The sequence below is a fragment of the Physcomitrium patens genome, chromosome 2, assembly GCF_059467195.1.
Source record: "Physcomitrium patens ecotype Gransden chromosome 2, ASM5946719v1, whole genome shotgun sequence".
NCBI lineage: Eukaryota > Viridiplantae > Streptophyta > Bryopsida > Funariales > Funariaceae > Physcomitrium > Physcomitrium patens.
The window spans coordinates 4,929,291-4,945,359 of record NC_143411.1 but is presented as its reverse complement, the minus strand read 5'-3'; the positions used below and the strand labels follow the sequence as shown (position 1 = coordinate 4,945,359).

The 16,069-nt window shown below is 39.4% G+C and overlaps 1 protein-coding gene across 4 annotated transcripts; it reads left to right on the top strand.

Moving 5' to 3' along the window:
* The first annotated feature begins 2,577 nt into the window (after positions 1-2,577).
* On the top strand, positions 2,578-7,261 carry LOC112278690 (P-loop NTPase domain-containing protein LPA1 homolog 1). Of its 4 annotated transcripts, none has more exons than XM_090244301.1 (9): positions 2,578-2,744; positions 3,183-3,331; positions 3,544-3,775; positions 4,070-4,341; positions 4,529-4,610; positions 4,805-5,239; positions 5,380-6,093; positions 6,207-6,314; positions 6,524-7,261. In XM_090244301.1, the coding sequence occupies exons 3-9, from the start codon at positions 3,587-3,589 to the stop codon at positions 6,779-6,781; spliced, it is 2,058 nt and encodes a 685-aa protein (XP_090100427.1). In that variant the 5' UTR covers positions 2,578-2,744; positions 3,183-3,331; positions 3,544-3,586; the 3' UTR covers positions 6,782-7,261. The 4 variants fall into 4 exon arrangements, with proteins under 4 accessions (XP_090100427.1, XP_024368091.1, XP_090100416.1 ...); XM_090244290.1 differs by having other exon boundaries at positions 2,603-2,744; positions 3,183-3,352; XM_090244299.1 differs by having other exon boundaries at positions 2,603-2,744; positions 3,183-3,398.
* Positions 7,262-16,069: the final 8,808 nt, after the last annotated feature.

Sequence of the window (16,069 nt, the reverse complement as noted above, 5' to 3'; positions counted from 1 at the left end):
TGTTCACTCCATCCATGTCCAAATATTTCTCCAGACATTTCTTTTTTTGAATATTACTATTTTCGAGTGGATGTGATCTTGTGAAAGACTAAAAGCAGCGCACAATCCCTGCAGGATTAACTTACTGGTCGCAGCTTTTAACCTTCAATATGTTTCTGAGAGCGATTGCACAGAAGCAGCTACGTAACCAACGAAATGGGTCTGCCTTCTTTTGCTTTGTCCGCATCTGCTGTTGAAACGCTTCTCGTCTAACAGCTTATCCAATGCCTTGTGTATTGAGTTCATTTCGATGGTGGGGAGTATCGAATCCGCATTTACGATGTCCACTCTAGGAATTACGAAGAATAACATTTCTTCAACCCTAGCAATGTTGGAGCGTACACTGAATTGTTGTTTGTTGACCACCACTAAAACTATCGTCCGCTTCGACATCCAGTGCTGTAATACGCCGACGTTGCATGAGAATTGCGCTCTCATCCTGCCAATTGTGCTCTTCCTAGCAGCACTAATTGAACTAGGATTTCTAATTGAATCCCTTTTGCATGGTGAACTCTTTGAATCCCGAGAAGGAGAGTTGGTGGCAGCTCGACAGGCTCTGCCAGAATCTCGATACGCAAGTACATGGTGACAGAGAGAGGTGACAGAGACAGGCTCTGTTAACAAACTTGTAGGTACACAAGAGCAAAGCCAATTCCGTTACGTGGAATCGTCATACATCTCCGGCATCATGTTGACGTGCAGAAAACTATCTCGGGAGCAGAGGGGTGGGGGCGTGAGGAGGGCGACGATGGTGCCATTCACTGCATCTGAGTGAGATCCGGAAGCAACGAATGTCTTGAGGGCTAGTCAAGGCACGCGGCTATGAGGTAGGACCCACACAGGCTGGACGCACGCCTTCTAAACCTGGCCACACGGCTTTGGGAAAATAAGGAAAAAAATAAAAAAAATAAATAAATAAATAAAAAGAAGAAGCTTGATTTCATAACAACCAGCTGCCGGAGGATGCCATGGTTCTGACTTCCTAATGAGATTTTCTGAAACGAGCAGAATCATTGCAGAAAGTCCGAAGTCGAAACCCCGAACTGCTCCATGTGCAAGTAGCATTTCACACCACACTAGCGCTCGTGATCCTACTCCTGCTCCTCCTCTCCTGTGGAGATGCTTGGATGGTGCAACCAACAGTCCTATGTGTCAATGATGTCGCTGAGCCTCGAGCAGCCGCCCATGCATGACTAGCAACGACGAACCGGCTCTCAGCAGAAGAGCATGAAACAAGACCAACCCACCCAGCGGAAGAACAATTCTTGTTGCTTCTTGTTCAAGCCTAGACCCCTTTCTTCATTCTCTTCGTTCTTTGTATTTTGGGGATTAAGTTCAGAAGCAAGGGATATGCTTCACAACCCAACCTTCTCCAAAAAATAAAAACGACCGTTCAATTTACTCCTTACCCCAACTATGTTTCCTTGCTCCACACCTGCATTCAATTTGAAATTTGGAATCAGGAGCCATTCGACTGTAAACAAAAATCTCACTCTGTTCGTAAGTAATATTAGCTTTGATAAAACACATTTTAAAGTAAAAGGAAAAGTAAAGGGAAACGGCACGAAAGCAGGGGTGAGAAACAAGGGGATCTACCATGACAGAATCGGAATCTAGATTCAGATTCCTCAATCACCGAATCCACGGGGTCGGGTATCGTTCCCCATGAATCGAACACGAGAGAGAGGAGTGGGCCTCGAGGATTCCAGCAGAGGCTTTGACTGGATCCCGATCCTGGTGGAAGGACACCCCACGTTCCCAAACGGAAACGTGCCCTCCGGATTGTCGGCCCAGGGGGTTGGTGGAATCCCGGGTCAATTTCTACCTCCCACCGGGGACCAGGACCGGGACCCGGCCCGCGTATTCTTCTTCCGCCGGCCTGGGCGAATGGCTCCGTGCTTCCCAGCCCCCTTCCATTGCCCCATTTAAACAACGTTTGCTGTGTGTACATGCTGCTTTTGCCGTATCTGCAGATCTGATAAAGCTCTTTTGGAACATAAGGAAATGAAGCATTGGTTCTTTTTTCTTTTCCTTTTCAGGCGTATGTATACATTGTATAGGTATATACATATGTAGATACAAAAATTGCATTTGAAATATAAAGTCAAACGGGTTCATATTCGGGTTTTTTTTTTTTTTTTTTTTTTTTTTAAATTTAACAGTTCAACATGAATTTGACTTGAAGTGTACCGTTTCTTATTTCTATTACTAATCGAATCATTTTGTTGTCCCCAACACTCAGAGCTTTTTTTTATCAACCCCTATGATTTCACTGATAATAATATACCCGTTTTGTTTTGTTATTATAAGTTTTTTAATAACTTATAAAAACCTGCTCACGGTGTTTTTCTTTTTTTTTTATCATGTATTGAGATTAATGTTGAATTAATGATGATTGCTTCATGCAGAATGAGCTCAGCTCATTAGTGACAAGTTTATCGGTGCCTGGAAATATTTTCACTTGCCCGGAAGGGGCGGGCAGACCTGGAAAACTGTGCATAGTCGGCCAGACGTGAAAGAGGCATTGTTCCGAGAGCTAGACAGGCCGCGTGGAGAAGTGTGTGTTTTTGTGTGAAAGAGGATGGATTGTTGATGAAGGAGACGCCCTCGACGTGAATGAGGAACAGCTGCGTGTGGTTTTTGAGTTGGGTTTCTCAGATCCAGGAATTTGCGACTAGCTTGTCGCGGCACGTGGAAGCTCTGAGGTAGGTCTCTTCGCTGCAGAGTGGTCTGCGTGGATTGTGCGGGAGTTCAACAGGTGACGGGGTTGGAGATGGCGGTCGGAGATGTCGGCTTCGTACTCCTGCTTATTGAATAGAGTATTACGATGATCAGTGTAGTCGTACAGCCGTCTTAGATCGTTTGCTCGCTGGCGGGATGGGCGGGTCTTGAAGTTATTAGTCCGTATTTCTAAGTGTCGAATTTGCTACAATTCAGAGGCTTGTAACCTTACCATTGAAGGGTTTAAGATCTAAAATCCTCGATAGGTTGGCATTTAGTTGAAAGTGGGGAGCTTTCGTGCCATCGCGAGCCTGTGGAATCACTGTCGCTGTTGTAACCAATCTGCACCTGGGTAAGATTGGGTGCTTTGCGAACTTTAAGATCCATGTAGCGTAAGTGTTAACCTCTATTGAGTGTTGCAGAGCGATTTCTGTGGTTTCCACGGAGAAGTGGATGTCGAGGCGTGATAATTGTCGAAATACAGTCACATAGATTCCCGGTTAGTCGGGGATAGACGAGGAAGCGGATAGTGATCCCGTTCGTTGGTTCTTTGGAAGACATCAACTACATCGTGAGTAAAATTTGTCATTAGGTGTGTAATTTCGACTTCCTCGCCGCTCTAAAGAGCCCATTTTCATGTACGTGTTCGGTGCAGAATCTCCCTCACCTTTGCATTGAGGAAGCCGAATAGTACTGTCCCTGAAGATCTGAATAAAGTAGATCATAGTTTCCCCATAGTTACTAATTGTTATCTCTAATTTTTGTTCATCTGCGGTTTTGAAGGTGAAATCGTTACTTGAGAGGGAAGTGGGTGAGCACTATCATCATGGCACAGGTCGTAACACCGAAAGTGGAAAAGCCACAAGCAGCTTCAAAACTATTGTATATTCTAGTACAAGATGATCCAGAGCCAGGAGCCAAGGAGGGAGAGCAAGGGCCGACCCACCGCTATACGCGAGGGATGCTTCAGAGTACTCTTCAGTTTATGGGGTGCAAGGCTCGGCATGCTACGAAGGTATTAAGATTACTGGAAATGAGAGTTCTGATTGTGCAACCTGATGTCGCCTTTCACAGCTTAGGGTATCGCCATAGCAGAAATTGAAATTTGGTACATGAACGTGCCAAAAGGCACATTTCTACATTGGAACATGCATCGTCTCGGGATGCTATGTTTCATGGGGAGTTTAGACGAACTTACAACTTCTAGTTAGAAGCAGTCACATGAATGACCTAGATTTGGGACTAGTGTTGCATGTCAGAGTGGCTCTGACCTGCAAGACATTAACTTCAAAGTAATGGGTTTGTGCAGATAAGTGATCAGGTTTTTGAAGTGATCATGAGCCAAATGCCTCCCAAGAAACCCAAGCGAGCCAGGTTCCCAGGTCTGGATGAGGTGCCAAAAAAAGACGAGAAGCCAACATTGTACGATCCCAAAGGGTTCGTGGTTAGCCCCAAACCGCTAAAGAAGCGCTCTACAGCAACTGTACCCAGAGAAAAGTTCCTCGATGTTGTTTGCGACGGGCTTAAGAAGTACAAATATCATGGAGTCAAGCAGCGTATGGATCTCATGGTCGCCTGCCGGTATGCGTTTTCACGCTTAGTCCCTACACGCTCATTTGATAAGATAAATTATATAATTAGATCTACCTTAGTCGAAGTAGGATTTCATGTTTATTTATAACTAATGACACCCGAAAATTGTAATGGTGTTTTTTTTGTTGGGGGGATGTTTCAAAAGGGATGATGGATTTGATCCCTGATGTGGCAGTATTCGTGAGAAGAGATCTTCTGTCACTGTTCTATTGTGTGGAACAAGTGGGTGTGGCAAGTCGACATTGGCGACACTGCTGGTACGTTCTCTCCCTGTGTTTCAGTGAGTTGCTCTACAGTGTGTTGCGTGTTGCTGTACTTGGTATGTAGCTAGATATTCATATGACGATGGCAATAAGGATAGTGACCCATATACCTCTCATAGCACGATTTGTCAAAGTAACGGTGATTTCAGACCCTAATCGACTACCCCTAAATCTTGTGAGAATTGCAGGGACAAAGGCTTGGGGTGACCACAGTAGTATCCACCGACTCTGTCCGGCACATGATGCGAGGTTTTATTAGTGAGCAGGAAAACCCATTGTTGTGGGCTTCCACTTACCATGCTGGAGAATTTCTGGATTCCCAAGCTGTGGCAGAAGCAATCCGTGTGAAGAGAGAGAATATGTTGGCAAAGCTTGCTCTCAAAACGGCTGCAGCAAACACAGAAACTCCTGAAGGCCCTAATAACACTGGAGATACATCTGAGGGTAGTTCTCATGAGTTGGAAGTCGCGAGTGAGTCGGTAGATCCCAAGGTTATGGCAATTGAAGGATATAAAGCTCAAAGTGAAATGGTAGTGGACAGTGTTGATCGACTGATTACATCTTGGGAGTCGAGAAAGGAATCTGTTGTCGTGGAGGGTGTTCACTTAAGTATCAACTTCGTAGTAAGTATATAATTTGAAGCTCGGATACGGTTCCTTCATTGCAAATCTGATTCAGATTACCGATTTATGCCCTTTAGTTCCTTCGATTTCTTGCGTAGTCTGTAGAGGGTAATCCGTATTCTTACTCTTGGTTTTTGCAGATGAAACTGATGAAGAAACATCCCTCGATTATTCCATTCATGGTGTACATTGCCAAGGAAGAAAAACACATGCAAAGATTTGCTGTTCGTGCAAAACAGATGACAACCGATCCAACAAAAAATAAGTACGTGAAGTACATAAAAAACATAAGAACCATTCAAGACTACCTGTGCCGAGGGGCGGATAAGCATTTCGTTCCCAAGGTCAATAACACGAACGTCGACAAGAGTGTGGCTGCAATTCACTCCACCATCTTCAACTGTCTGCGCCGCCGAGAGGCAGGAGAGTCCCTCTTCGACCCGAAAACAAAATCATCGAAAATTATTCACGATGAGTATAACAAACAGTTCGCCTCATCAGCCTTGGGATCCAAGAATATGTACAAGCTGATTCAGCGCAAGAGTTCCTCACGCAATCTGCTGGCCGTCGTAAGATGTGATGGAACAGTGGAGAAGGCATGGCCGCTTGTTATTCAGGTCGCAAGGCCTTCTCCAGGCAGTCTTTTCGAGTCTAGAGGTGTTGGTACGCCAATGGTAGGACCGTTATCGGTGGTTTCTTCTGAACCCGTGCGATTAGCGTTTGGTGAGCTTGATTTAAATGAATGGCTTAAAAAGGACCCCCGTAAGACCTCTGAACCTCAAGAACCCTCTTCAGCCGCCGTTCAGGAGGAGAATGGAGCCGGAAGTAGCTCTTCGAAAACCCCTCTGAATGAGGTAATGTCCTTCACCAGCGCGTGAACATGTTCATAGTTTTTCGGTGACTGCATCCATCCGGCTTGGATTTTTCATCTTGCCTCTAACGTAGCGACGAAATATACTTCCTGCAGAAATCGAAGGACGCAGAGGTATCAGGAAGTGAAGACGAGTACGATGAGGAGGAAGAAGCGGTAAAGAATCAAAAGGAAACTCCTGAAAACGAGAAGGAAGACAGCGATGTAAGATGGTCAACGTGCCCATGAATCCTCTTCATTTTTTGCATAACAATCGATAATTGTCACTTTTCCACAAACAGAACGTTCATTTACTGGCATCATACAATTGGCTGTGAACTGTTAATTAATATGTGCCAAATACTTGGTTTTCAACACCCAGATGCTACGTTCAGAACTCTGACGTTAACCATGCCGTGTGGTTGTTACAATAGGAGGAGGGATCTGTTGATGGTGGCAGTGATCGTTCCGAAGGTGAAGATGACTTCATTGAAGGGGAGGAGGACGACGCATACTGGGTCTACGACGAACCCACTCCCACCGCCACTGGAACTCCAGGTAGTAAATCAGAGAGAATGTCACGCTTGCGCTCGTTTGACAGGGCAGCGGCGGGGCGAGGCGCACCCGAATTGCGCAAGGTGGTTTCATACAACAGAGCCTCTTCCAAGAGGCATCCTCCGAAGCGAACGTGAAGTTTGATGACTCTTCACCGCTCTAGCGTGGTCCTTATTGTGAGCTTTACTGTGACATTTGTTGCGACGTTCGATGATTCATTTACATTCTCGCGAGATTGCACTAGGCGCATGTGGTAGTGATTCTGCACAAGATGCTACATGTCCATAGAAAATACTCGCCGGCATTTACAGGTTTTCTATGAGTGAGAACCTTTCGTGATTCTTTCGACTTGTTTCCTTTAACCTTCTAGAATCTGGCCTGAAACACAAGTCTAAATGAGGGTTTCAGATTCCTCTACCGTTAATATTCTGTCTGAATTGTTGCATTCATTCTTGCTTCGCAGCTCTCTCAGGATAGAAATCGAGTTTGTTTATTTGTTTGTTTGCTTTCCTCCAAGAGTCTCGAAGTGTAAATTTCTGTCTCCCACTGAATTTGTCAGTGATGATCCTCTTAATCGCACATTAATAGCTCTATTGATTGAGAGTTTTTGTTTGGAACTCTGTTTCTCTCGAGCCCACTTCTTTTGTAAGACAACAAATGTATTACTAGTTGATCAATACTCATCATTAAATGCACCATTAGATCATGAAGTTGTTTAAAGCAAAATATTCCTACACTTTTGAGACGTGTTTTTCTTATCATTGTAATACCACCAAAGCAACAATCCAAATTATCCAATTCAGCGAGCATGGGAATCATTTCAAAAACAATGTAAATTTAATCTGGCATTTCTTTATTCTTAATTTCTTTACTGAACAAGTCGTTGCCTTGAAGTGATGCCGTTAAAGACGAATCTGTGTAACCATTGCAAGTAGAATTTGTTAAATGCACACAATTCATTCGAACTTGTTGCTCTAACCTCGTGAGGTTGTGCTTTCAGTGGATAGAATTATTCTTGAATATCCAAGTGCCCTCTCCCATTTGTTTTGCATCGAATATGTTTCAAGAAGGCCTGATTCTTCAATTTGGCACCATCGTAGATCAACTATTGGAGCCATATGGATATCATATTATGTATGTATGTATATAAGTGTATACACATTAGAAAGAATATGAGAGCTTCTTTCCAATCCAGGCTGATATCGTTGTTACAAAATTATGAATTCTCATCTTTTAAAAACTAGATGTAGTAAAAAAACATTGACATCATGATGAATATTTTAAATACAAACATTTTATTTTTGAAAATTTTTCTTTTTACAAAGTTCCTAAAGACCAACATTTCTTTTACCAAGGAAGAGAGTTTTGTAAGGTTTTTGGATCATGGCATTTTAAAATGAACTTTTTGATATGAAGAGCCTTTGAGTTTTTGTCTTTACATAGGATCAACAAGTAAAAATATTTTATGACAATGATCATTAAGGTTAAAAATCCCTCGATATATATATATATATATATATATATATTTTCTTTCTTTCTTTGATTTAATTTTTTTGTATTAAGGATCTCATAGATTAATTATTGAAAAGACATGACAAATGAAGAACGTTGATTGCTGTTTTTTATACTTCCAACAAGAAAGTATTTTTTCTTCATTTTTTTAAGGTTTTGGATCATATTTATATGTTTAGTTATCTAAATTTAATTTTACTTTTGAAGCTTCTAATTAAATTTGAATATCTATTTTTATATTTTATATTTTTAAATTAAATAATTTCATTCAGATTTAAAATTGAAAATAAATTTTTAAGTTGTAATACAAACTAATCTTATAACATTGCATCTTTTATGTATAAGTGGCTTAATTTTGGTGAATGAAAATTTTTAAAGTCCAATATGAATTGAAATCTAAGGTTTTGATAAGAATGTTGTATTTGATTCTTGTACTTTTTAACTTGTAATAGATATATTATTAAAAATAGGCTTGCCATTTGGAACAATCCCTATGCAAGTTCCAATCTTTTAACCTCTTTTTGGTAGAAGAAGTAAGAGCAATGTCTTTGTAATATGGTACATACCTTATTTGGTGAGAAATTGGAAATTTTAGAAATTTAGCATATCTATTGCATATATGCTTGAAAATAAGAATCTTGAAGAACTAATTAATAACTATGATATCTAAATGAATAAATGGAAATCATGACTTAAATTATGTTATTAAAATATTTAACAATTTATTTTAAGGCTTATTTATTTATTTATATAATTAATAATTTTTATATTAAATTTTTATAAAAAATTATAATTTATAGATTTATTTTTAAATTTTTTACTATTTTATATATTAAAAATAGATAGATACATAAAGACAATATTTTTAATATTACACTAGTAAAAATAATAAAATATTTCAAATTCAAAAAAAATTATCATATACTAAGTATTTCTTTATAATTTCTTCAAAATATTAATATAAAAGAATAAATTTTATATTATCAAATAATAAATATTTTTTAGATTAATTTATTTATATATTAAAAATAATTTAATATCAATTATTTTTATTTATAATATTAAATAATAAAAAAAATTATACATCTATGTATAATTAGCTACAAATAAATACTAAATGTCATGGATATACTATACAAGAAACCAAATAAGATGTTGAATGAAAGAATTTTAACAAGAAAGCTAAGAAGAACTTGATTAAATTTGATTAGTACAAAATCAATACTAAGAAGGTGAGTTAAAGCTCTAAGAGATGTGTTGTTGAGATTGTGGATCCCCTCAACCTTGATTTTAATATATATATATACTAGGTATTAAGAAGCTTCTTGAGAAGTTTTCATGTTGCTGTCACGGACATACATATAATTACCTATATGAGTAGATAAAAGTAGGTTAATTGTGTAATATCTTCTAGAGAAGCTTCTTAGAAGCTTCATAGACGCTGCTTTGACTTTATAGGAGTCTATAGTTGACTTTTAGGTTAGAAACTTGGTCAACAAGTTAGCCATGTACCACACATGTTGGAAGCTTAAAGAACAAGCTAACTACGTGGTCCATCCATAGAAAACTTGCCTTGCAAGCAAAGGCATGTGGCCTAGAAAGTCAACATATATTGGAGGTCTTATAGAACATCGCCACGTGGCTTCTAGTTAGATAGTATATATAGAGGCAAGAGTGAAGCCCTCTTCACTCTTGTCAACTCCTTTCTTGCTTCTAGTCTAGTTTCAAGGGTCTCTAGTTTTCTTGTATTTTGGCAATAGCCATTCCAGTTTCTTTCTTAATATACATATTTCTATTTTGTCCTATTTCTTTTTGAGAAAAGTCTCACTTACTCTTTAGCTTTCATCGAGTTCTTGTCCTTGACAGATTGACAAGAGTGCAATTACAATATCAGAGCTTTGTCTTTTCTTGATTAAGAGTGGATTACCCCTTTTTCTTGATAAGACATAAGCGCATTAGAAGTTGCGGATTACCCTCTTTTAAACTGATATTGTTCTTAGTATTTTCTTTGTTATCAATTCCTCTCTTCTATTTGTTTTGAGCGTTATTAGACATCTTCTCTTTTCTAAGTGCTACTATGGCAGAGCTTGTTGAAATGAAGAGTGCAATGGCACAGATGCAAGAACAATTGAGGGAGTTAATGCTTGCGATGCATCAACTCAATTCACCACCACAAGGAGCAACAAGAATGGTAGGAAGTGAAGATATAGAGATGATTGGGGCTGCTTCAACATCTGCACCAAACCATGTCCCTTCTCCCAGAATGAAACACCCTTCGAGTGTTAGAGAACCGAGAGTTGCCTTGCCCGAGAAGTTTGATGGTACCAGATCCAAGTTTCGAGGATTCATCAATCAGGTCCAACTAGTGATTGAACTTCAACCCCAGAGCTATCCAACTCCAGGGTCACAAGTTAGATTCATTGGTACACTTCTTTCAGGTTCAGCATTGTCATGGTTTTCATCTTTTCTTGAACGACGAGATCCAATATTGGATAATCTGGAGGCTTTTTTGGCGGAGTTTCGATCCATGTTTGGAGAACATGATGCAATTCGTGTTGCAACCAACAAGATCCATATTTTGCGACAAGGCAATCGATCAGTAACATTATATGCTTCGCAATTTTGACAACTTGCAACTGATATCAAGTGGGATGATGCCGCACTTGTGAGTCAATTTCTCTACGGATTACAATATGAGGTAAAGAAATTGATGCTTAATTTACCTGATCCTCAAACATTGAGTCAAGCAATTGACTTTGCTGTGAAGTGCGACAATCGACTTTTTGAATTTCGATCCGAGAGTCGCACAAGTGGGCCTCAACGTTACTACAATTCAATGGCAACACCGACGTCTCCTCAACACATACCTTCAGAAGTAGAGGATATGCAAATTGATGCGGCACGTTTCAAACCTCTTACTGAGCAAGAAAAGTCTCGTCGTCGACAAGAAGGATTGTGCTTATATTGTGGAGAACCTAAGCACACTGCTCAACATTGTCCAAAGAAGCGACGTAACTACAAAATGAGGAGTACGGCTGTCAAAGAAGACAGTATGTCAGAAAACGAGTACGTCCAGCTACAATAGGGACCGTGCGGCTAGAATCTTGTACAATTTCTAATAAAGGTCCTATCCTCTCCTCAGAACCATCTCCTTGTTTTATAATAGATGTGCGTTTAGGACCTAATAATTACAAAGCCTCTGCCTTGGTAGATTCAGGAGCCTCATCTTGTTTTTTAGATGAAGAATTTGCTAGATGTCATAGAATATCATTAATACAAAAAACTAAACCTGTACACGTAGAAGTCATAGATGGTCGTCCGTTGTCTTCTGGAGATGTAACTCACGAAACACTTCCTGTAGATGTAGTAATAAATGGTCATAGTAGTTGCGTAATTTTTAATATAATTAGATCTCCCTCTAATCCAGTAATTTTAGGCTTATCATGGTTAGAAAAGTATAATCCTCGAATAGATTGGATTTCTCGTAAACTTGATTTTCCTCAGAGCATTAGTAACAGTTCTATTAATCAAGTAAAAAACCATGAGTCTAGTATAGTAAAACTCGCACTTATAGGTGCAAAAGCATTTATACACGTAGCAAAAGAAGGATCAACTTTTGCTATTTATGCTGCACCTATTTCTGAAAGCGTAAAGACTTCAAGTGGCATTCCAAGTCAATATCAGGATTATCAAGACGTTTTTGAGAAAAAGAATGCAGATATTCTTCCTGAGCATCGTCCATACGATTGTTCAATCGATCTCAAGGAAGGAACTCTGCCACCATTTGGACCAATTTATAGTTTATCGCAAGATGAGTTGGCTGAACTCAAGACATATATTGACGAGAATTTAGCGAAGAATTTCATACGCCATTCAAAATCTCCAGCAGGAGCTCCAATTTTATTCGTAAAGAAAAAAGATGGATCTTTACGAATGTGTGTTGACTATCGAGGACTCAACAAGATCACAATCAAGAACAGGTATCCATTACCTTTGATATCAGGACTCCTTGACCAGTTAAATCAAGCTAAGATCTATACAAAAATAGATCTAAGAGGAGCATATAATCTAGTACGGATCAAAGAAGGAGATGAATGGAAGACTGCGTTTCGAACCAGGTACGGGCATTTTGAATATAATGTCATGCCTTTTGGACTCACGAATGCACCAGCTGCTTTTCAACATCTCATGAATGATGTATTTCGTGAATTCTTAGACAATTTTGTCGTCTGCTACCTAGACGATATCCTGATTTATTCTAAGAATGTTGAAGAACATGAAATACATGTTCGTCAAGTATTACAAAAACTCAGAGATGCAGGATTGTACGCCAAGATGGAAAAGTGTGTATTTCACACTACTCAAGTTGACTTTTTAGGATACATCATTTCAAATGATGGTCTTATGATGGATTTTAAGAAAGTCCAAACAATCATGGATTAGAAGATTCCAAAGACTGTAAGAGATGTCCAATGTTTCTTGGGATTTGCCAATTACTATCGGATCTTCATCAAAGACTTCTCACGAGTTGCAGCTCCACTTACACGCTTGACTAGTAAAGATAAATTCCAATGGAATCAAGAAGCGGAAGCAGCATTTGAAGCCTTGAAGACATCGTTTGTCTCTGCACCAGTCTTATATCGTGTTGACTTTTCCAAGGTATTTTTTATGGAAACAAACGCATCGGATTTTGCCTTGGGTGCAGTTTTATCACAAATGGGAACAGATGACAAACTTCATCCGATAGCTTTTCATTCAAGAAAATTCTCAGCAGCCGAGATCAATTATGAGATCCACGATAAAGAACTTCTTGCAATCGTGGATTCCTTTCAAGAATGGCATCATTATCTAGAAGGTGCTTCTAGTCCAGTCACTGTGTATACAGATCACAAGAACCTCGAGTATTTCATGTCAGCACGCGTGTTGAATCGTCGTCAAGCTCGTTGGAGTATGTCTTTGTCAAGATTCGACTTCATTATCACTTATCGGCCAGGAAAACAACAAGGTTTGTCCGATGCCCTGTCTAGACGTTCTTATTTTGCACCAAAAGAAGGAGATGCAGCTTTTGAGCAACAAAGAACGGTCCTCTTGAAACCGGAGCAATTTCATCTCCGAGCAGTGAAATCAACATTGACTGTTGATTCAACCTTTCTCAAGCAAATCCAGTCCAGTATGTCCTCAGACCCTCTTGTTTATGATATCGAGAATAATTCTTCCAAGTCTCATGATTCTTCTAAGTTCGAGTTCAAGAATAATCTATTATATTTTGAAGGACGCCTATATGTTCGAGAAGGAAAAGCACGTTTGCGTGTTCTTCAAGCACGTCATGACTTTCCAGCAGCAGGGCACTTTGGATATAATAAGACTCTGGAACTCATATCAAGAGATTTTTGGTGGCCACAAATGTGGAAGTCAGTCAAAGACTTTGTACAATCATGTGATATTTGTTCAAGATCAAAAATTCCTCGACATCGACCTTACGGACTTCTTCAGCCATTACCTATACCAGAACAACCATGGTCTTCTGTTTCTATGGATTTCATCACAGATCTTCCAAACTCAAGATCTTATGATTCTATATTTGTGATAGTAGATCGTTTCACCAAGATGGCACATTTTATGCCATGTACAAAATCTATCACAGGTGAAGAAACAGCTAAGCTTTTCATTGATAATATCTATCGCTATCATGGATTACCTAAAGATATCATATCGGATAGGGGAACTCAATTTGTGTCGAGATTCTGGAGGACTCTTTTCAAGATTTTAAAAGTGGACATAAAGCTATCTTCAGCTTTCCATCCTCAAACTGATGGACAAACAGAGCGCGTAAACCAAGTCTTGGAACAGTATTTAAGGTATACCATCAACTACCAACAAGATGATTGGACAAACCTTCTGCCATTGGCAGAGTTTGCTTATAATAATACGGTACATTCCTCCACGCAACAAACACCTTTCTTTGCCAATTATGGCTATCATCCACGACTTGATACTTTTGATTTTTCAAAAGTTGATAATCCTGCAGCAGAAGATATGGCAAATCGGTTGTCAGAGTTACATGCAATAATGAAGGCGCAGTTGAAGAAAGCTCAAGAACGACAAAAGATAAATGCAGATGTATATCGTAAAGAGCAACCACAACTCAACGTCGGTGATAAGGTATGGCTACTTCGTCGCAATATCAAGACCACTCGACCTTGTGACAAATTGGACTATCGTAGGCTTGGCCCCTTTTCTGTTTCTGAACAGATCAACTCAGTTGCATATCGGTTACATCTACCGGAGTCAATGAAGATCCATCCTGTATTCCACGTGTCTCTTCTTGAACCATATAAGACAGTGGATATACAAGGAAGAAGACAAATGCCACCGCCTCCTATAGAAGTAGATAATAATGAAGAATTTGAGGTGGAAGAGATATTAGACTCAAGGCGACGCCGAAATAAGCTGGAATATCTTGTTCATTGGCGCGGATATGATATTAGTGAGCGCACATGGGAGCCATCCAGGAATCTAGCAAATGCATCAGCTAAAGTCAAAGTTTTTCATCAACGACATCCATCAAAACCAAGATGAAAACCTCTCTTATAAAAGAGACAAGATTGAGGCAAGATAACATTCAATTTCCTATCCTTATTTGTAACTTCTTTGCATTTTGTGACGCTAATTAGATGGAGAGCCAACAACCAGCGGATTCAACTCAAGAACCTTCGTTTGTTGACTTACCGGATGAGACATTGCGATTGTCACAACCTTCAAGACGACGCAATCGAGATGAAGACCCTCAAGAACGACATGTTCTTCCTCGAATAGATGGTGAGATACAACGCGTTTGGTATCACGACCTTGAAAGAGATTCTCGATGTTTGGTGATATTATTGGAGATAGGAACGACTCCTGATGGTGTTTCAAATGTATTATTTGAAGAAAGTTATGAAGGCCTCAACAGTGATCAAATAACAGGGTGGTCTTCTCGCCCTGGAATGGGACACTATCGATGGCTAAGAGGACCCATCAACTATCGTCGAAGAGAACAAAGATCAGAGTATGTAGCAAATACAATTCGCCGCATATTAGATTTTCTCAATATATAATCACCGCTCCTCGTGGAACTCGTCCCTAGAAGGGGGGGTAATGTCACGGACATACATATAATTACCTTTATGAGTAGATAAAAGTAGGTTAATTGTGTAATATCTTCTAGAGAAGCTTCTTAGAAGCTTCATAGACGCTGCTTTGACTTTATAGGAGTCTATAGTTGATTTTTAGGTTAGAAACTTGGTCAACAAGTTAGCCATGTACCACACATGTTGGAAGCTTAAAGAACAAGCTAACTACGTGGTCCATCCATAGAAAACTTGCCTTGCAAGCAAAGGCATGTGGCCTAGAAAGTCAACATATATTGGAGGTCTTATAGAACATCGCCACGTGGCTTCTAGTTAGATAGTATATATAGAGGCAAGAGTGAAGCCCTCTTCACTCTTGTCAACTCCTTTCTTGCTTCTAGTCTAGTTTCAAGGGTCTCTAGTTTTCTTGTATTTTGGCAATAGCCATTCCAGTTTCTTTCTTAATATACATATTTCTATTTTGTCCTATTTCTTTTTGAGAAAAGTCTCACTTACTCTTTAGCTTTCATCGAGTTCTTGTCCTTGACAGTTGCTTAAAGATGAAGCAATCTTAGGAAGCTTCTTAGACAACTTCTTTAATTTTTTTAGAACTTTCTAAAATCTATTGGAATATTTTAAGAACCATCTAAAATCTTATAAAATATTCTAAATTATTTTTAGAATCTTATAGAACCTAAAAGAATATTATAAGAAAATTCTTAAAATCTTCTTGTTGAATGTCTATAATATCACCTCTCATTCTAACTCCAAGTTTTACAAAGAGCATTAGTTTCACATATGCTT